The sequence below is a fragment of the Amblyomma maculatum genome, chromosome 8 (assembly GCF_055883805.1).
Source record: "Amblyomma maculatum isolate TAMU_Amacu chromosome 8, ASM5588380v1, whole genome shotgun sequence".
Classification (NCBI taxonomy): Eukaryota; Metazoa; Arthropoda; class Arachnida; order Ixodida; family Ixodidae; genus Amblyomma; species Amblyomma maculatum.
This window is the reverse complement of record NC_139351.1, coordinates 32440019-32462954: the sequence shown is the minus strand read 5'-3', so window position 1 is coordinate 32462954 and position 22936 is coordinate 32440019. Positions and strand designations below refer to the sequence as shown.

General features: G+C 45.1%; 1 protein-coding gene across 1 annotated transcript in view; it reads left to right on the top strand.

The window, feature by feature from the left end:
- Positions 1–22936, top strand: part of LOC146180860 (ubiquitin carboxyl-terminal hydrolase 24-like) — a 205407-nt gene that overhangs the window by 171412 nt on the left and 11059 nt on the right. The window contains exons 50-55 of the mRNA XM_084576188.1: positions 444–544; positions 8558–8671; positions 14703–14768; positions 15129–15216; positions 17781–17859; positions 22162–22324. Of these exons, the coding sequence (XP_084432314.1) occupies positions 444–544; positions 8558–8671; positions 14703–14768; positions 15129–15216; positions 17781–17859; positions 22162–22324 (611 nt within the window). The remainder of the gene's footprint in view (positions 1–443; positions 545–8557; positions 8672–14702; positions 14769–15128; positions 15217–17780; positions 17860–22161; positions 22325–22936) is intronic.

The following is a 22936-nucleotide window of genomic DNA, read 5'->3' as shown; positions in this document are numbered from 1 at the left end:
GCTAATCAGTATGGTGAATAGATGGCAGGGTGAGAACGAATTGATCAATAACTCGTAATAGGGAAGTGTGTTAGTTTTAAGTTTAGGGAAATTTCCTAAATTGTGCTTAGGTGAATGCCAGTGAGTAATCACTCCCCTATTACAAATTCTACTCCACCTCACCTTGGGAGATTTCCTAAAACTCTGGGCTAACACTGTTCCCGCTTGCAGCTCTTGACTCAGCTTGCTGATTTTTGCGAAACATTATCCTTTACACGTGACACCTGTTTTGTCTTGTGTTCTCCACAGGTGCGCCGTATTGGTAAGTTGAGCTGGTTGCCAGCTGCATGCAGCCCTTGTTTTTCTTTGATGGGCAAAAGACGCATCGTGGTGTCTCGCAAAGTGCCTTCCGCACAACCCTCTCTTCTTATAGTCCGTTCCTTACCACTTCCTTTACATTCCAGTGCCTCTGGATGCATACCCAGAATCGTCGGATCTCCTCCCCATGCCAGAGGCAGTGAGAAAAGCACTGTCTGGGCCAGGTGCATCGCGCTATCTGCGAGAGGTATGGTCAACATTGAGCAGCATCTCTGAGATGTAATACACAAGCCAGTTCAGCCTCAACGTTGCCGTGTGCAGCTATTGTAAAGCTTCAAAGTGAACCATTTTTTTTTTTTTTTTCAAATTATGTGGCCAAAATTAAGGGGAGCTTTCTTGATAATCAACTGTTGATATTGAAGAGGTCAAAATGTTAATTTAAATAAGCCAAAGGTTCAAATAAGCATGTCTAGGTTAACAAAGTGCCACTGTGTCTGAAATAATTTCAGTGCTCAGAAGTCAGGTTGATTGCATAAAAATAAAAGATCTTTGAGAAAGTACACTCCTTCTTTCACTTTTGTGTCACTGTATATGGTTTCTTTTGTTATTAAAAACTTTGCACATTGATATGGCATCACAAAAATAAGCCTCATCAAAGGCAAAATTATAGCAAAACCTCGTTCATACGTTTTTTAACAAAAGCCAGGAAAAAAAGGTATTATCTGGAAAACCGTATGATCCGAACCACCTAATAATAAAAAAATAACTGCTGAATATGTACAAAGGCATTTAGAATTGAGACTTTCACTGCATCAAAGTGTAGATTAGCATTTATAGACATGAAGTATGCACTGCTGATTTTTTAGCTCTTGCAGAATTCAGTTCGTATTTACGTTGTCCTAAGCACAGATGAGAGCTAGCAACAGATTTGGTTCATAGAAGGAATGGCGAGTCGGGATTGCTTCTTTGGTTGTTTCTAGATGCTTCGCTCCCTTACACCTGTGACATGTGGAGGGCTTACAGTCCCCGCACATTTGCTCATGCCCCTAGCGTAATGGCACCTTCCCCCCCACACACACACACACACGCACTTTTGCCAGTGAGAATTTGGGAAAAAAAAAAAAAAGTTAGTTGGCACATCCCTTCGTTTCGCCCAGTCACCGTCACATTCACCACGCATTTCCTGACAGTGCGCTAAGATGCTGCGCAGCGATGTTCACGGTGTGTTTACCTTTTCAAGTTAGCGGTTGTGGGGAAAAAAAGGCGGTGGAAGAAAGAGGGGGGGGGGGGGGGGGGCAATTCGGCAGAGTGCCAGCACTTGTCTGGTTGTGCAGACCTCGTCTTTACTTTATCATGTCGCGTTTAGAGTGGGTGCCGTCCAATGCCACGCAATCGCGTGATAGTGCAAACACCTTTTGAAGCGAACCTGAGCTAAAAGCCGATGTCGTGATCGCGACTGACCGCGTGCTTTCACTGATGACTCGTGGGTGAAAGGATGGACGGCTGTGTCAAAAAAAAAATAAATAAATAATAATAATAAAAATTTCCTGCGGGATGATTTGGTGTTTGTATTTGGAAATGCGTAGCGCCCGTTCGACATCATAGTCTTTCATGGGCGTTGGCTGGGACCGCGCTGACAGAAATACTCATCCGTGCTTCCGAATTACTAGTAGTCGAATTATTGAGTCCTTAGTTTCAAGCTTCGGAAGTTGTGCAGAAGAGTAGAGCAGGCAGCCGCGGCCGCCAACCCTTATCCCCTGGTGCTGCCGGTCACCGTGCCGGTCATGGCGCCATTTTGGCTTTATCCTCTCTTCCATAGTTTTACCTGGTCTCATCTTCTCCCCGTTTCACATGTTTGCAGTCTCTAACTATGCATTTCTGTCGTGGAGGCCTTTATTTGGCCATGTGTTGGGCACCAGGCCGCCCAGACGCGGCGGCACGTAGTTCGAATTATCCGTAGTGGAACCAACTCGCTTTAAAATTAAAGGTCTTTTGTACACAGACCTCTATGGAGCTTGACGAGACCAAGTAGTGTAGTTCGAATCATCGATGATCGAATTAATGAGCTTTCACTGTAGTTGTAGTTTTCAAATAGTTCATCGCTGTGCCCCTAAGGCACCGCAAAAGGAGCCATTGCATTTCTCCTCATGAAGTCAGGTTTCCGCGGGAACGGAGTGCCTCATTTTTTGGCGCGTTGTTTTTTTTTTTTTTATGCTTCGCCCCGCTGCACCTGTGCCATGCAGGAAAACAACTCTGTGGCGGAGCGCGGCTGATCAGTTTTTCACATTGTGAACGCTCGTTGGATTATGTCCGGTTAATCGCAAAACATATTATATGACCATACAGTAGACTCCCTTTAAGACGAACTCCAAGAGACCATGAAAATTGTTCGTCTTATCAGAAGTTCGTCTAATCAGGAGTGCTTCCAAAAATGATGCTTGAGCATGCAGAGTGTGTCCAAATACCTCGTATATGAGAACAAATGAATAAAATGGCCTTTCAGGAAAATAAACTGCAATACAAGCATTTATTGGACTAATGATTGTCTACTACACTTTGCAGTAGTAAAGCATCAGGCATTGTTGACTGTTACCCAGTCTGTTTTTTTTTTGTGTGTTTGTCGTGAAAATCGACGGCCTGCTACAAAAGCAGACATCTCGCTTAACTTTTGAAGATACCCTTCAGTGCCCTCACACTGTTCTAAAAACTGCGCTAAAGTGTCTAGGCAGGCATCAGCTGCATCACAGGTAACTAGTGCAGATTCAGGCATAACATTCAAGCTGTCATCTTCAGCAGCAGTTTCCGATGGTAGGTCAAGCACTTCTTCAACCAGAGCGTCCAGTGTGTCAGCCCTACACATTTCCACACTTTCGTCAATGCTGACATACGCACTGATGTCAATGAACACACCCTTACTGCTCAGCACGGAAACAATACTTCTATCCTCCAAGTTCGCAGTGTGGTCCTCATTCGTAGTATCGCAGTCATTCTGCACTGAGCAATCACTAAGCGCCACAAATCCTGCATGGCGGAAGGCGTTGGCAATAGTGGCTTGAGTAACCTGCTCCCAGGCGCTCGTCAGTAAGTGGACAGCACTTAACAGGTTAACTGTGTACTCCTTACTGCTCTCCATGCAAATCAGCATCCTTTGCAGCAGAGAGCGACGATAGTGCCTCTTCAAGCTACTTATTACTCCCTGGTCCATAGGCTGCAGCTTTGCTGTTGTATTCGCTTATTGAAACTCCAGTCAGATGGCATGAAGTCCGGCGACGTGGCCGTGTCTGGGACAGTTGTCAACAACAATGAGAACTTTTCTCTTCTATCTCTGGAAGTGGCGATCCATCTCTTGAAGCCACTGCTCGAAAAGTGCCTGTGTCATCCACGCTTTTGAATTAGCCATGTACGTGACCGGCAGCGTTTTTATGTTTTTAAAGCAGCGTTGTGCTTTAGATTTGCCAATCACCAGCAACTTTAGTTTTTCAGTCCCAGTCATATTTGCGCCCACGAGGACCGTTACTCGAAGCTTGCTCCGTTTGCCCGCCACGCAGTCATCACCATCAAATGCGAGCGTTTTATTTGGGAGTAGCTGGTAGAAAAGCGCAGTTTCATCCACATTGTATATGTCTTGAGGGTCATATTCGTCCATGAGTTCATTCATCTTGTTCTGCCTCCAATCGCTGCAGACCGCTTCATCCACTGCAGCGGCCTCGCCGACAACACAACGAAAGGCCAGGCCATGCCTTTTCCGAAAACGGCCGAGCCACCCATCGCTGCACGCAAACTCGACATTCAGTCGCAGGGCAATTTCTTCCGCCTTAGCTTTCAGTAGCACTCCATTCACTGGCAAATTCGCACTGCGCGCTCTCTTCACCCAGGCAAGCAGAACGTCTTCAAGGTCTATGTGCATAGCTGTGCGCATCCTCTTCCGCTTCGGCGCTAACTCACCATCTTCCAAAGCACTGGTAATCCGCACTTCGTCTTTCACAATACCGCTCACGGTACTTTTTGCGATGCCGAACTTGCTCGCTATTTCAGTCTTTGAAAGCCGGTTGGCGCGAACTTCGGTCAAAACTTCGGCCTTCTCACGAAGCTCAAGCGGCTTTTTTCGAGTTGTTGGCCGATTAGCCATAGTAACAACACGGCGAACACGGCGCACACGAAAACAAACGGCGCACACCACGAGGTGACAGCGTACAGTCTGGTAGAAAATTGCGGGATACGACGCGCACACCCGCCACGAACAATGGATCTGTGCACTGCGTAGTAGGCGTCGTTGGCAGTCAGCAAAGACGCGGAGCTCGGTAGCACTGGCATGACGACACTATCACGTGATCACCATTGGGAAACGTCATTGGCTGCTTTTTCTTCTCACCTTTTTTTTTCCCGCGTTTCACTAGTTTTGGTGGCCGGGTCGCGCATGCTCTTTTGTTTTTTCTCTCTCTCTCTTCCTCTCTGCGCTCTGTTTCGTCCTTGCCCGAGGTCGTACCAAGGCAGCCAGCACGACGCGAAACACGAACCTGCTCCTACTGCGGGGACAAAAGGAGTGAGCGGGGGAATGGTGGGAGAGGACGAGCAGCGGCACTCTTCCGCCTTCGTAGAATCGCATTTCCAACGCCGACGTGCTTGGGTCTACGTGCGTCGGCGGCACGGATGGTCGGGGCACTGAAAAGTTTTTTTTTTTTTTTTTTAGAGCGCAGCTCTTTGGCGCCCGTTCCTGGGTTTCGCGGCGGCGTCAGCGTTGTCCCTCGTAACCAGCTCCACTTTCACTCCCACCTTCCTTCCTTCCCTTACGGCGTGGTTGCTGTGTCCACAGAAAACAAGTGAGACAGATACTGCGCCTTTCCATTCATGTGAACCAATTATGAAAGGCACACTTCACAGCTCAAGTGGACTTTCACTCTCACCTTCCTTTCTCCCCTTACGGCGCGATTCAGGTGTCCACAGAAACAAGTGTGATAGATACTGCGCCTTTCCATTCATGTGAACCAACTTTGAAAGGCACGCTTCAAAGCTCAAGTGGACTTTCACTCTCACCTTCCTTCCTCCCCTTCCGGCGCGATTCAGGTGTCCACAGAAACAAGTGACCAACACATCGCCTTTACATTCGTGTGAAACAATTATGAAAGGCACGCTTCACAGCTCAAGTGGAAGACGCGACCACAAATGGTGCACACTGCAAAGATAATTCATGAATAATGCGAGCGCCCACACCAAACTGCAGGGTAACATGTGCAGTAACCGAGAATTCACACACTCACAGAGAAAAGCATCATATTTTGATGTAGCTTGCTTATATACACCTAGTTCACCATGGTAAAAAAAAAAAAAAAAAAAAAAAAAAAAAAACTTCGCTTTTCAAAATATGTCTCGAATGGCATCGTTCCAGCATTAAGCTCTTTGGCGCCTGTTCCTGGGTTTCGCGTCGTCGTCGCCGTCGCCATTGTCCCTCGTAACCAGTTGTCTGTAATTGTACATATATTTCTTTCCGCTGAAGCGCTGCTCGGACGGTCGAGTAAGCTGCGCGGGTGGGGTGCGGCCGGCCGTGAAAATTCATCTTAACCGATTAGCGATTGCAAAGTGTCCATCTTAAGCAGATTTTTTTTTGCATTGACTCTATGGGGAACCAAACAAACGACCTCCACTGTTCATCTTAACCGAGAGTTCATTTTAAGCGAGTTCGTCTTAGCGGGAGTCTACTGTAGTTTGTCGAAATTTTGAACGTACTAGTAACCAGAAAATCGTGTTTTCCGGTAACATATTCAGTTCAGTTCAGGCGTTCAGTCGTGTCCGACTCTTCGTGACCCTATGGACCATGTCACGCCACGCTTTCCGGTCTCTCACTAGGTAACATATTAACCGGTAGGCAAATAGTGTAACTCTATGGGAGATGTTTTACTGCCCGCGATTTTGAACGTATGAAATGGGAAATAATATGAACCGGGAACGTATCAATAACGCTTTACTGTACTTACAGTGCATCATGAGTGCACAACAATTTTCACTACTTTGCCTTTTAGATTTTTTTTTTTTTTCTGTACATTATGTGTTTGTGTCAAAAACTTTGAGGTCTGGTATTTCCTGGCCATTTTCATTGATTTCAACAAGTTTTTGTGCAACACTTTAACCAGAAAAGCTTTTTCAAGTGTCCCTTTTGTGTTGTCCACATTTTCGAAATGTTTGGTGCCATCAGCCATGACATCAGTGTCACTTTTCATGGGAAGCATGCTTTGGGGAGGTTCAACTTCATATATAATCCCAGGTGTGGACTTTGAAAGTGAGATGTGCAAAAAACAATGTAATAACAACCCCTGATAAGTTGTGAGGAAAACAGTACAGTCACCGAATGATTTTTCTACCAATAAGTTTCGCTTTCGCCCCTGAAAAATTCTGCTTTTGCTGCGCGCTGATCGGAAGAGATCACTGTTCTGGAGGTCACAACTGCTTTCTGCAGGGTGACAACGTCTTTTGGGCAGTATTACTTGCCACCGGCACTGCAGGGGGTCATGTTTTCCGCTAGAGGACAGCCAGGGGTCGACCTCGGCGTAGTCCGACTACTGTTTTCTTTCCTAGCTCAGCGAATAGTGTACACAAAAAGCTAGAATTTGCTGCACTGTTGCATTGGTCCCTGTTGTAAAAAAACGTATATTTTGAAAAAATTTTATTTTTATTTGTGTCAAACTTTGATGCTTTTGTGTATGTTTTTTTTTAGACTACAATTTCTTTGCTGATAGTTTCATCATTTACTCAATAAATATGTTGATTGTCACTAAATACCATTGTGAAGAGGAATTCCTCCTCTACAGCTTGATACTAGACACTCCTGTACCAAGCAAGTTTTGCTAAAGAAAAAAATAATATTAATGACACCACCCAAAAACCACTCCTTTTCCTGCACACAGGAAAATGTTAAGGGTCCTAGAAATTTGTCGGCAACTGTAGTAGAGTACCTCTCCATCTCAATGGACATCTCAACCACACCTTGAGGAAAAGAGGGCACAGAGAAAGGGTCACTGAAATGAAAGGCTTTGGGTTGATTTCAGCCATACAAGGAGCCTGAGCTTGTGCTGACACTGCACAGAGGCACCTTTTGAGGTGCGTGCTGGGGGCTACACTCAACCCCCATGGCCTCATGCTTGGTGACTTAAAGCCACCATGACATTTGAAAGTCTGAAAGGGAACAGAAAATTTGTTTATCCAATCAGAAGTCTCTCTCTACACAAAAGCCCCCCCCCCCCTCCTCCTCCTCCTCCTCAAGAAAAGATGTCTTACCGTGGTAGGTATGCCCAAGTATATGATATATGAAAACGATCAATGAAATAGCATTCAAGAGAGAGGATACTGTAAAAACCCGCCACTAAACCGACACTATGCCAGTTGAAAGTTTCAGCCCAGGGCTTTCAGACCGCAAGTCAGTGAACGAGCACACCATCTGCAAGACAGCTTATGCGCAGCTCTTCGCGATGGTGCGTAGGAGCATTGGGGGTGTTCACTTTCTTGTCCTGAACCATGTTGCAGTATTCTTATTTTTGAGTGCCGTGCAGGCACCTCGGAAGTACTAGTAAATGGGGCTGCTTAACCAAAGTATATATGTAATCTGGCAAAGTTGCTGAACACTTCATATCTGTGGGAGATCCTATCAAAAGATAAACATGCTGAAATATTTTTGGCATGCAGCATCTTTGCAGGCTGCCAAGGTCTGCACTACAGACTGTGATGACAACGTGGGGATGTGATAAGAAAAACTGATCATTTTTCTTTTCCTTTTTAGGGGGGGGGGGGGGGGGGTGAATTTTTAGCAACTCGTGTAAAGTGTGGGCTTACTACACAAGTAAATGCCACATAGACTATCTGGCACCTGGATACATGGTATTCGTTTGGTGAATTGAATAGTTATAAAACACGCTCACAGGCACCAACCGATTATTCAGATTCTGCCATGGTGCCATCACACGCTTCATAGGTTCAACCTATAACACTAACCTCTACTTTTTTAATTTGCATTGGCTCAGATAACCTGAAAACATGGGTACAATTCTTATGTTTTGGTGTGATCTGATAGGCTTTGAATCGAGGAAGTTGTACTGTATGTTACAGCACTAGTTGACATGTTGCTCGATTTTGGCTGTAGGCACAGCTGGATTCATTTTCTGTTTTCACAATGTATAACGATGCACAGTGCTTCCTCCTATGGGTATAGTCTTTACATCCGTCACTCTGTTATGGATGAGCCCATTTTCATCAGGTGTTGGTTATGCTGCAGGTGGTGTCAGCTTGCCGGGAGACGACTGGCTTCATGGACATCCTCACACAGATGATCTTGCAGTGCAGCATATGCAACGAGCCTTTCTCCACTCTTATCATTCGGCTGATTATGGTGAGCAGTGACCTGTTTGGCCCCGTGTTTTACTATCCAAACCCTGCCCATCGGCAGGCAGCAAACTGTGGTGGGGCTGTTATCAAGCTATCACACTGACCAAACAAAAAAAGGAAGAAAGAACATTGAAGTTGCCTAATTCAAGGCAGGCTCGGTTTTCTTAATTTATGTCGTGATGCAGCCCATTGAAGTGATCGAGTAGCAGCCACATACTTCAGCATAGTCAAAGCATGTGTTTCATTTGTTGAAGCCTTATTGGGAGCGCTGCAGTATTGTAACGCACAAGTGCAGTCACGTGATATTTTTTTATATTTCGCAGGCTTTTTAAAATGCTGGGAAAAATGGCCACATTAGAGGTAAATTGGTAGAAAAAAACTGGATAGGTCGTTTCCATACCCCATTCACAACTTACCCTTTTGCTCCCAAACTGAATAATAGAAAGTTTGCAGAATTCATCTTAGTTAATTAACTAATTGAGTGGAATGTAAATATACTCTGAGGACCATTACCTGACGTACGTTGTATTGGTTTCATTAGTATTCGCTGTACCCCCCTTTTTTTTTTTTTATCCTTGATTCAAGTTACATGTGAAACACTGCATAAATGATGGAGGAAGTTTATTCTTAGGAACTTGTCTCTCGATTGGAGTGTATAGACGTTGTTAGACACCACTACAGCAGGCAAGTAATCAGTGCAACTGTAGTTGAAATGTTGTGGGATTACTTTTGAAATTCAAGCCAGGAGCAGGTCGAGGGCGCAGCCAGAATGCACTGTGCACCTGCGCTTCCGCTCCGAAGGAACCAAGAGCACAAGCTATAAGCTGAAATGTTTGATGCACAGAGAGCTGTATCACAAGCACTGCACTGATCCCCCAGACCTCAGTACAAACCCATAGCCCAGCCGCAGTACCCGAGAGCGGGGCTGTGGCACAGTGCGCACAAACAAGAGCTACTCATGTGTATGCAGCGGAGCTAAGGGCGCTCACAGGCCGTACGGCCAGCCAACGGGTCAAAACGCGCGACACACATGACGAGGAAGAATGAGGGATGCACAAAGCACATCTCGACGACACAGGTCGCACGTCGATGGCTCGACGCATGTCGCCACCGGCACTTGCCGGCGGTGATGGATAACTGTGCCAAACCGGGCCTTCCCGACTCAGAAGCGTCGACGCCGGACTCTTTTCGGGCCTGGTCTCGAGCAAGCATACAAGGTGCACACCCGTTCACAACCCACATTTTCCCAACCGAGGTCCGGGGGACCCGGAGGGAAAAATATACGCACCTGCTCCTGCCAGAGTCAGTGGCAGTCTCCCCATTCACTTCCCGCACGCAGCCTAGGGTCGAGCTTATTACGTCACCAGGAGGTGGCTGAATCGGGATGCGAGGACGACACTGGAAGAATGGAACGGATGGCATAGCCACAGTTCTTCGAAGAGCTCCCTTCGGGAGGGGTCAGCAGCGCGGCACCCTTCTTTTCGCTCTCTCAGTGACCCCACAGGGGTTCTCTAGATCGCAAAACAGCAGCACCACATGCATGTTTTGCTTTGCTCCTAGAACACAACCCCCACAATGTATAAAGAAAACAGCTTGGTGCTGAATTCTTTCAAATCTCACTGTTTTTTTTTAATCAGAAGGTTAAAATGCCAGCTTATTTTAACTTTAGATGGGATATATCAGAGAAGTGTGTGGTCGGTATTTAAGTCAAGGTTTTGCATCTTTGAGCCTACAACCCAGTATGCAGAGTTTGCAGAAGGTTGTTGAGGAAATATTGTGGATATGTGTTTTCCAGTTCAGTTCACTTGTTATGGTCATTTTCATGTATTTATTTATTTATTTTATTTGGCTACTATCAGGGCCGTTGAGGTGTTACAGATAGAAGCGGTAACTAATTATACAAAATTTTAAATTTAGAGTTTTTAGCATAGGAGATGGAGAAGTGCAGATTTGAATGCTTCAGGTGCAAGAATTGAAACAATGCAGGCTTGCAGGTAGCTCCTGTCTGAGCTGGTCCTAAAGAGGAAAGAGTAGAAATACTGGTTAGTCCTGCTACATGGAACATTAATTTTGAAACGATGATTAATGCGAGATGATATGAACTCGGAGCAGTGAAAAAAACTTAGTTTCCATGATTCATGTATTTAATATATTTTGTGGAATGGGGAAAGTCTAGAAAAATGACGCCACACTGGAAGATCTGGGAGGTCTGGGATTCTTTTCATGGTTGTGACACGAGATGAACGGGAGTATAGTTATCAAAAATAAAACGAGCTGAACAACTCTGGACAGATTCCGAAACATTAGAGACTTGATCCCATACGGAAGACGCATATTTCATCTTGCTCCAAACGATCGTTCTGTACAGAAGTGGTTTTAAAGCATCTGGAGCAAGAGAAAAATTATGGTGAGGGAAGTCAAGTTGCAATTAGCATTTTTACTTACATGTTCGATATGCGTTTTCTATGAGAGGTCACTGCTGATGTATATATGCCAAGATACTATATACTGAAACAAAGTCTAAACGGAAGCCATTAAGTATGTATATATTAGAACTTATTAGATGTCAGGTGATTGTTGTAGGTGACATATGTGAAGTGAAGGAAGCATATCTCCTTCTAGATGCAAAGAAAAAAGACGGATTTGTAAAAGTTTCATTTCATACTTCACTTATCATACAGTCGCAGAATTCAGGGCTGAATTAAGTCTACAATGATCATTTTTTCAGTTAATTTCATTGAAAAGACCATAATAATCTGCAAATACACATTTACTGGAGAGAGCATTTTTAACTTAACTCTTTCGTTACCGCGAGGAAATGGCCATTTTTCTTAGGTCTCGAAAGATATTTTTCTGCCAGCACAAATAATACTGCAGCACATGTTGCAGCAATCGAATGCTTTTTTCAAAAACATACGCTACAAAGCAAAAAATTCATTAGGGAACACACAAAAAATTGGAAAATTACCATTTTTGCAGCAAGTTGACAAAATTAACATATAAAAGGCACGATATCTACAGGTGCATTAGAAAATTTCGAATATACATAATGAAGATCAATGACCCAGGAACACTGCATAGGATATAAACTATCTGTACACTGCCGTTTTTCAGCTACATAAAAAAAAGACTACAGGTAGAAACAGCCTCATTTCTCGAGCCATATGGTGAAGCAGTTCCTGGTTTTCGTGAGGCAGCACACCAAAACTGCTGCAAACTGGCTGTAAAGGTCAGGCATATATTTTGGACATGCAGCTGACCATCAGAAATGCATTTTCGTGGAATAAAACCACCTGGACTCACAGTCAAAGCTCACTAGTGAATAGCTGGTGCCATTTTCGGGTTATCATCACTACTCAACACCGTCAGATAAGAAAGCCGACAATATGATTCGATATTTGAATTGCTGGAAGCCTTTTGATCACAAAACTTTGATGTTAATGCTGCATTACCACGAGTGGCAGAGTTTTTCTTTTTTTTTTTTTTTTTATGCGCCGACATCACGCCCTCTTTGGCAACAACACATGCACATTAGTTCTCAGAAAGGTCCGTAAAAATACAGAATGCCACCAAATCCCGAAAATTTAAACGGGCTCTACAAGTTCAGTGCCTAGACTAACCACTGGCCGGTGCTAGGTGCACGAGGAACGATTCCAACATGTCGAAATCGGCGATTTAAAGCATCGATCACCGGTGATCGTTTGGATAGGCGTGGTAACAAAAGAGTTAAAATGCATATCATCGCAAAATAAGAAACAAGGGGTCCCAAGAAACCTCTTTGTCGTACTTCTAAGGAAGCTTGTAGGTTACGGGAACTATGGCCTTTGCTTGCATACTGAGTGTGATTGGTTAAAAAATCGAGAAGTTGGAAGTGTTTCTGATTTCAATTCATGATATCTAACTCACATAATGCTCTAAGTGGATTTACCACTTATAATCTTCTCTTTTAAAGGAGTATAGACACATACATTTTCTGTTTCAAGATTTTTGCTTTAAACAATCCACGGTGATCAAAAACAGAGGGAATACTACCCAAAAAGCCCCAACATGCCTCAATTAATTAATTATCAGAGTATTTATCTGGAGCAGTGTCTGTTTCGAGCTTTCCGAGCACGAGCGCGCGATGACGTCAAAGATGCGAGCTCGCCACAAGAGCGCCCTCTGCTGGCAAGACTGGCAACACGTACACACACAATGTAATGACGCATACAGGCAGCATTTTTCGTCTGCTTGCGATCGTGCGTGCAAGAAAATATTGTCGTCCAGCGGTGTTTGAGCATAACATAATTAGTCGTGTCCGACGTTATTTCACCCGAAGGCGCGGATGTTATTGGCATTGCCGAGCACTTTTCGGCCCGCTCGCCAGCGACTCAAGTGAAAAAGAAGGAACCAACAGCAGCCACGAAAGCTTGGCGGTTTGTGTGCAGAAAATGTCAGCTAGTTAGACGCATTGAACAATGGTACTGATTACTCTGAAGATGCTGCTCTCTCAGACCAGTTTGCTGGCGCTGTGAGCTCCAAGCTAGCGTCCGAAAAAAAATTGTTTTAACAGTAAAAAAAAAAGTATGGCTCAATCAGACAACATCAGCCACCATGACTTGCTACCGTTGCCCATGCTCACGCACTGATTGGTCCCGACGCGGCAGGCCTTACTTGCGCCGTCCAAGCATGTGGCACCATCTGATGATGTCAGGGTGATCTGGGCATGTAAGGACGTGGCCGCCGCGATCTGCTCCGATAGCCTCCGCTATGAGTAATCTATTGCGGATCACTGTTTATTCGCGTGCATAACAACTTCGTTCAAAGGACTATAAATAACGAAAAAATTAGGAGGATTGTTTGACCAGTAATGAGGTGCTGGTAGAGTGATTACAGCCATACAGGTGAGCTTTTTTCTCCACATCCACTTTGCTGTTGCCCGGTGAGACTCGACTCGCGTCTACTAGCTCCGCTGCTGAAGGCATCTTTGCCAATCAAGAACATATTTTTTATGCGATAGGCTTCACAGTAACAGTAAAACAGCGCGAAGTCCAACAATTATTACAACGTTAGCCCATTCCAAAGTGCCATCCGCTGTCGCTTCAATGTGAAACCAGCTAGGCCCAGCGACGTCTAGCGCGGATGGGGAGCGGCGGCACAGTTCACGTTTCCTGGCGCGCCAACGGGCGGCGCCGTTGCCGAAAGCTGTGCATTTGTGCAGGAATGCTCTTAGGACCAGAATACAGCAGGAAGCCTTAATGTACATCAGGTTCAAGAATACAGCAGGAAGCCTTAATGTACACAAGGTTCAAGAATACAGCAGGAGGCCTTAATGTACACCAGGTTCAAGTTGCACAAGTGCGGTATCAATGAAACGAGTAAATAAATTGTGTTTCCCTTTCTCAAAATCTGATCTTTTTGTCCGTGCACGCGCACAAAGTTTACCCAAGCATTGCGCTTGAAAAATATGCCGACCGCGAAATCGTCGTCAGGTGAAGTAATTATAGCATGCAGCAACAAACACAGTATGAAAAGTTGTCGAGTCAAGCAAGCAGAAGCGCAGAGCTTTCCCTGGGGTGCCCATTCGATACAGACAGGGCAGACGCGGTGAGCTATCCTGTGTCGTCAATGCTCTTTGCTCTGCTGACTTCACATTGCAGTTGTTTGATGACGTCATGTTGTTTACCTATGTGCACGTTTTCGTAACAGGGATGTCACTGTTGATGGGTTTTGAAAAACGAAGTTTTTGTCTGGCTCGTATTTAAAATCTAATACAAATATGTTCGCGGCAAAATGAGAGGTTGGGATTACTTGGGGAACATCTCTGTATAACCAGAAAAACAATCGTATTCCTTCCGGCACTTCAAAAATTGGTGTCTATTCTCCTTTAAATTGATTGCATCTCACTAAGGCTTGTCTCCATCTTGCTGTATATGCAGTTGCATATGCAGGTGCACGAACAGCCAATGTGTTCACATTCTTAATAGTAATGCATGTCTGTGTAATTTGTGACTAGGCTATAATTCCATATGCCTTTTCTTTCTTGCACATTTCAGATACAGTATTCTATGGTTCCATCAAATGAGCTCAAGAACCTCTCACAGCTGCTGCTTGAACTGCTGGTGAGCACCTACCGCACTTTTGACCCATCCTTAAATATCTTTAAGCAAAAAAAGTGTTTTTGAAATCTTCTGTTTCTCACCAATAATTAAGTAATTAAGCAAGGAGGAGGGGGCGGGGTTTGTGCTGATCGATAGAACCTAAATGTCTCAGCAGCTATTCAGTTTTATAGCAGAACCTGTTGCAGTGGTGTTCGAAGCCTTCATCTGCCCATTGAATTCAATCGCCAGTTTGTAAGCATATTGAATTAAGTTTTGCGACAGGCAGACGTCTTGATACTTTCAAACATTGTGTTCCAATGTGTGAGACCTGCCAGGTATCCTGTGCTGAAGTGACTCATTCACTGTGTTTCCAACCTGCAGAAATTGGACGACCCTCTGCAGTACACCCGAATCAGGCTGGTCATCGATGGTTCCCAGGAGAACAAAATAGAGTTTGAAGGACTCCTGGGTGCGTCCGCTTGTCAAACTTCTATGCATTTCTAAGGCCCTCCTCTGTGCTAGAAGTTTTTGCAGCAGAAATGGTGTTTCATTCTTATGAGTGTATTGTAGGCTAATAGCTTGCAGTTGCTAGGTGCATCCCTAACTTTATTGCGAAGAAAACCAAGTTTACGTAAAGCTGAGGATTTAATTTGGTCTATGTGATCATTCCATTTTAGTTGTGAGTTTACCACAATGCCAAGATACTTAAACCTTGGCACTTCTCTATTCGAAACATCATTAGTGGAATAGGTGAAGGAAAATGAATCTTTCATCCATGTTATCCGCGAGAGCACAGCTTCCTGAGTATTTATTTCCATGCCCCATTTTTCACTCCAGGAAACGACACAACGCAGAGCATTACCTAAATGTTCCTGGTCAGACAGAAGATATCAGAGTATATTTCATATGGTCATCGGCAAACAGAGCAATCTTAACAGCTGGATCAGCTGGGCGAGAAATCATTTACAGACCTGGTTATAACGGAATTGTAAAATGTCCACGATTTTACGTTACATCCAGGTTTTCATTATATCCAATTTTTGCGTGAAGGCCAAGAGAACAATGCAGAACGAAACCCAGGTTAAGAATTCATTATAAGGGAGACCACTTTGAAAGTGCTTGCAGTCAATCAGAATTATTCGAAGTTATAGAAGCGGCAAAACGTTTCACAGTCGCACTGAAAGAGCGTGGCCCGACGGCAGCGCAAATGCCTCTACTATGCTTTACCTCCGCTGCGGCTCGCTCGACGCATCTATGAGGAAGTGCAGAGAGGGCTTTGGAGGGGAAATCATTGTGGGAGAGAGTGCGTGCGTTTGTGCTGTTGCCGAGCGAGGAGGTGCCTGCGCCTTCACACACGTTTATGCTCGCCCACCACCATTGCCCTAGGAAACTAATTCTGCCTTGCGTCTCCGGCGCACTCTGCTGTTCCCACTACCGACGCATGGGAGCCCGCAAGCAACAGCGTAGCAGCAATGAACACACACTGCTCGCCCAGAGTCTGTTTTTTTGCTGGTTTTAAGCATGAACTACCATAGTACCAGGTTCCGAAAGCAACAGCAAAGGGTCTCGCGTTTTCCACATAGATGTGCCATCGGCGCTTAAATATGGCGCGTTGTACCAACTGCAGTCACTCATTGCTATTGCAGACATTCTTTTCACGTCAGTTTGTGTTTTATCATCTTGAAACTTGCGGGGTTCTGCCAAATTTTCAGTAATTCAGTACTAGCTAAGAGACAGTCAGCGCCGTGAGTTCGTTACATCAAGTTCAACTGCCGAGACATGCTCATTACATAGAGTTATGAAATGCATGCACTTCAATGGGCCGACATTGGGGAATTGAAAAATTTTGCAATATTGAGGAATTCGCTACGTGGAGGTTCGTTATATTGAGGTTTAGTTCGTTACATCAAGTTCAACTGCCGAGACATGCTCATTACATAGAGTTATGAAATGCATGCACTTCAATGGGCCGACATTGGGGAATTGAAAAATTTTGCAATATTGAGGAATTCGCTACATGGAGGTTCGTTACATTGAGGTTTAACTTTATATAAATTAAAAAATGTAAGGGGCCAAGCAAAATTTTCTGAGGAACCCCAGAGTTTACAGGGAGTGGGGAAGAACAAAACCACCAATCTCCAGAAACTGCATCCTCTGTTGTAGGTAAGCTGAAATACAAGCAGTGAGCAGAGGTGATACACCAATGAGTTTCAATTTTATATGAAGCTTGTTATGCGGCACCTTGCGAAAGGCTTTAGCGAAATCTAGAAATAAAGTATCAATTTGGCCTGACTTGTCTAAAGCTGCACTGAAATTATGAATGGCTATCATCGTTTGGTTAGTGGTAGAGAATCCCTTCCTAAAGCCGTGTAGAGCAAGGTTTTTAAGGTATCATGACTCTTCAATATTGCAAGTACATGATTGGCAATAATATATAATACGTCATAGAAATCGGGCAATAGTTGTTTACTCGAGAGTCTATCATCGTTCTTATGAACAGGAATAGCCTTCCCTGTGAGCAAGGTGACTGGGAAACACGAAATATTTTGGACAAAAAAACGAGGCAATGGTTCAGCATAATGCCGCAAAAATGCATTAGGAATGTTGGGGCCGGAAGAAAACTTCATATCTGATTAGAGTAGCATTTCAATGACACCTTCATCAGATAACGTATGTCTAAAGGTTCAAAGGAATCACCAAAAAAAAAAGCGTCAATATTTTCACTTTCATCAGTTGAGAATATAGACTGGAAATAATTATTAAAAGCTGTGGCAATGCTCTTTTGGCACGGTATAATGTATCCATACGTGACCATTTGTACAGTCAGTTTTTGAGACTCTCTCATATGATTCCACTGTAGTGTGTAATCACTGTATTGTGTAACTGAAAGGTGTGGAGAAGCAGGTACAGGTTCTGGATGCTGTTTTACAAAGAGTGGAGTTCTTTTTTGGTTTTGTAGGCCTGTGTTACGCTTGAGTGGTGTTTTGCTCTTTCAAGTGTAAACTGGCATCTTTTCTCCTTTGCCTTGCTCAGAGATCATCAAATCCAACCACACCAATGACAGCAGGCGGTCATACCAGGGTGTGAAACTTCTGGTCACCATGGCTAGCAGGTATGTGCCACCTCTGAGGTGAGATCAAAGCTTCCTTCCATCAGAACGTTAAGACTCATCAAAATCGGTTGCTTGCTGGAAATAATGAATGTCAGCGTTTTAAAGAATTGTTACGAAGCTATCTCTTTTACAAAAAGTGGCTTTCGGTCACTCATGAGTAGGCAGTACAAACACCAGGCTTTTAAGTGCTGTGGTACTATAAAACAGCACCACACTGCTTCATCGCTTTGCATTCATTTGTAGCATTTGTTTGCTATACATGTTTCGCTGAATGGTTTTATTATTTTCTTAGCATTGATGGGGTATCTAACAACTTGGAAAACCTGGAATGGTTAGGGAAATATTGTGCACTTAAAAAAATCGGGGAATTATCAGGGGTACATACGATCACAAAATTGTCCAAGATGAAAAACAACTGACTGAAATTAATGTGATGGTCTGCCATGAATGGCAACAGAATAGTCCTATTGTCATGATGTCTTTTTTTCTTTGTATGCATGTGAAGCATAAGATCCTATCCGTTACAGCTGTCTACTAGAAAGTGGACACTGGATAACACATTTGTTCTTTACCTGTTGCTGCTTTGCTTGAGTAAACATGTCAGTGTTTGGAAGCATTTTGTGTGGAATAAGCCAGAATTAAGGAAGAGCAAGTGCAGCGCAGTTTGTACACTTTTGGTTTTGTTATTCTAGGTGCCATGCTCACATAAGATGGCATCAAAGTAGGGGTGTGTGAATCGGAATTTTCGAATACGGATTGAATACGAACATGAAGAAAACATGTCTTCGAATATCGAACATCTTACGAGTGAGAAAAAAAAAAGGCAAATTAGAAAACAGCATTGTGCATCTTGTTTATTTCAGAATTCAGATAGTATTTGCAAATAATATTAAATTGGGATTGCTCAGAGGTTATACCCTACTGGAAAATTTTTGTGTCACTTGTATATAGGATTTCGTATACCAGTGCTTTGTGCAGGAAGCACCTGCATGAGACCTGCTAGACTGTCATATCGCTGCTGAATGTGGTAAACTCTTGTTATTTCAGCCTTCAAGGGGCTAGAAAAAATGTCAGAATTACCAACTGAAAGCTCAGATTATTGAATGGGCCTGAAAAAGCTGCCAAAACCGTTTGCGTCACAATAATTGTGTCTGATAAACACTTGCACAATTTTTGTCTACATCTGAGATGAAACTTTAGTAAGAATGGCATTTTTTCCCAATTTTCTTTGAGTCCTTCGCTCTGCTCACACTGTGGGAAGGCCTCCACTACCCCTTATCAGTGTGATGCAGTAGCAGTAGCCCCTGTCAGAAAAAGGTCGCGTAGCTTGGCTTGCGAACTAAGGTTCCTTCGCAAGCTGAGCTAACGTTTCGTTTCGAGAAGGGGACTCGTCTTCATTTGGGGACAAAGACAAGCCCAGAAGGAGACAAGTCTCCCTTAACTCTCAAGAAACTAAAGCAGGTGACAGGTGTGATATTGCACCTCATCCGCCGAGTTTCGGACCACCACAGAGGCATGAAGAAGTAGAACGACCTATGTCCTGTCATTCACGCCTTCGTCCTCAGCCGTTTCTTATACACAGTCCCCTATCTCCGACTCAACAGGCAGGAAACGGGCGCCTTGGACGTCGTGTTGCACATGGCGTTCAAGACGGTCCTACACCTCCCAATCAATACTTCCACAGAACGCCTTCTACAGCTTGGCCTCCACAGCACAGTTGGGGAGCTTGTGCAGGCTTATCGCCAAGCCCAATACTTGCATCTCACCAAGACCTTCAGTTCAGTTCAGTCGTTCAGTCGTGTCCGACTCTTCGTGACCCTATGGACCATGTCACGCCACGCTTTCCGATCTCTCACTATCTTCCTAACATCACATAACTTCATCTGCAGTGCCTCGAGGACGCCATCTAACCATCGTGTTCGCTGCCTACCCCTTCTCCGGCGACCCTCAACCTTTCCCAACATCAAATCTTTCTCCGGCGACTCCTCTCTTCTCATCAGATGGCCAAAGTAGCTGAGCTTTAACTTTAGAATTTGACCCTCCTATGAGCAGTCAGGGTTTATGGTCGACAATATCGACTGATTTGATCTTCTGCCAGTCCAAGGAACTCTCAAGAGTTTTCGCCAGCACCACAATTCAAATGCGTCAATTCTTCGGCGGTCAGCCTTTTTCACAGTCCAACTCTCGCATCCATACATCACAACTGGAAAGACCATGGCACGAGTTATACGGATCTTGGTTGGCAGTCTAATGTCTCTGCTCTTTACTAGGCGGTCAAGGCTAACCATTGCTCTCTTTCCCAGAAGCAGGCGTCTCCTAATTTCATGGCTGCAGTCTCCTTCCGAGGTAACCTTGGAGCACAAGAAGAGAAAATCTGTCACAGCTTCCACTTCTTGTTCATTGATGCACCAGGACTTGATAGGGCAAGACGCCATGATCTTTGTCTTTTTAATGTTCAGTTTAAGCCCAAACTTCTCACTCTCTTCTTGTACGCGCATCAGAAGTCTCTTGAGTTCCACTTCACTTTCTGCCATTAAAGTGGTATCATCCGCATATCTAAGGTTGTTGATACGTTTTCCAGCAATCTTCACTCCAGCTGAAGACTCGTCCAGACCGGCCTTCCTCATGATGCACTCTGCATATAGGTTAAATAGGCAGGGCGACAGTATGCAGCCTTGCCTCACTCCTTTCTCAATCGGAAACCAATCAGTAAGACCATGCCCAGTTCTGACTGTGGCCTCTTGTCCTTCATACAGGTTCCTGAGGAGACAGATGAGGTGAATTGGAACTTCCATCTCTTGGAGAGCTTGCCACAATCTACTGTGATCTACGCAGTCAAACGCTTTCGCATAATCAATAAAGCAGAAGTAGATGGGTTTCTGGAACTCTCTTGCTTTTTCCATGATCCAGCAAAGGTTGGCAATTTGGTCTCTAGTTCCTCTGCCCTTGCGAAACCCAGCTTGCACGTCCGGAAGCTCCCGATCCACATACTGCTGCAGCCTTCCTTGGAGGATTTTCAACATCACCTTGCTAGCATGCGAAATAAGCGCGATCGTGCGGTAGTTGGAACAATCTTTGGCTCTGCCTTTCTTTGGAATGGGGATGTAAACTGACCTCCTCCAATCCTGTGGCCACTGCAGGGTTGTCCAAATCTTCTGACATAATGTATGCAGAATGTTAACAGCGTCATGGTTGAGGTTTTGAAGCGAATGACCTTACCCTCTTTTATATACCTCACCCCCTCCACCGAGACCTTCTCATCAAGCCTCTCCCTCTCAGCATGCACCCCCAGCATCACGAGCAACGCCACCGAGCGCGAGCAGAGGTGCTCCACAAATACTACGGCTCCGAAACGGGGGCCGTATGGGTGGACGCCGCATACACGAATGAGGGAGCGGTATTGGCTGTCGTCAATTTCATCCTGCAACCTCTTGCTACTGTCCCCCTCCCCTCGGTCACCTCCTCGGAGGCACCCGAGGAAGCAGCCATCACCGATGCGCTTGCGCACACGGAAGCACGCTACATAATTTCTGACTCTAAAACTGCGATACTAAATTTTGCGCTTGGTAGAGTTCACGTTTTTGCGTTCAGCATATACTGAGCTCGCCCGCCGCCAACCCGCCCCGCTATGTGGAGCTGATATGGGTGCCTGCGCACTCCGGGAATCCCGGTAACGAAGCCGCCAATGCGTTAGCCCGAGGTTCTTTAAACCGGGCGCCGGCGGCCTCCAATTCAGGATTTACGCGTGATCGCATGCACTTTTTCAGTGAGCTAACGCAGGCCTATCGGGCCGAGCGACTTCTCTGCCCCCCCACCGCACCCATCTCTAGACAACTACCACTAGACGCTTTGGCGACAACTCAAGACGAGCACCCTCCCGTCCCCTTATAGTATGTCTCGCTACCATCACCGATCCCTCCTGCACCCTTTGCAAAAACCCCACCGCCACCCTCGCCCACATCCTGCTCTAATGCCCGGCAGATCCTCCCCCGCGGGGTCTGGAGCACCTCACCACCTGGGAGACCTTGCTGCACTCCGAGGACTTGGTTCAGCAGAAGATCGCCACAGACTGGGCTGTCGACGTCATGAACCATAGGAACATAACTGTTTGAGTGTAGTGGGGTTGCGCGGGGGCCCAGGGGCATGCATGCCCCAAACTCCTTTGTTTTAATAAAGTTATTACTACTACTCCCTGTCGAAATGTTGACTCGGCTTGCGAACTGAGACTGCCCCTCAACCTGGTGCTCTTTCATACTGTGTAGCCATCTCCTTTCTCTCGTTTCACCCTGATGTGATGTGCAGGTGCCTGCAAGCCAAGGACTACCTGCTCCAGGCTCCGCCCACCTGGCAGTGGTCGGTGAACTGGCTCAAGCAGACCATGTCAGAGTTCAACACCCAGTGGAGCAGCAACACCTCCAACGAGGACTCCAACACCAAGACCTTCCAGCGAACCATCAGCGCACAGGTACGACAATCTCTGGCTTGCACTTTTATTTGTATTTCTCGACATATTGTATTCAAATCATATACATCCTGTTAACATAGGTTGGCTCGTACCTCTCTCAGCACTCTGATCACTGTGCTTGATCCGTGCCAGACAACACTGAGAAACATCCGCAGTGCTCTCTCGTACCTGTCGTCTGAGTTGTTTTCTCTTTAGAGAGAACAAAGTATCGATAGGTCCAGAAAATTCTTATAAAAGTGACGTGCACATGGCAGCACCCGTTGTGGATTTCTACTGCTGCGCCTGCTGAACTAATAATCTCTGCCCCTTTTGCTGCCTCTATTATTTCACACATGCATAGTCGATGGGCTCACGTTGCCATTGCAGCTGAGAAGGATTCATCGTAACTGAGTTAAGGAGCACCCCTTTTAGAATCATATTTTTTATTTATGGGCGGGTTTGCACGAGATTTGCACCAGTTGTGCATTTTCTTGCCCTCATTCCAGAAGTGTAAGCTCTTTTTACCTAATGCAGGTAGTTTAATTTATACTAAGGAAAACTGGTCTCTTGTTTGGAGGAAGCATGGTTAGTAAACATTAGATCTTGAGAACATTTCGATCCTTAAATCTAGAA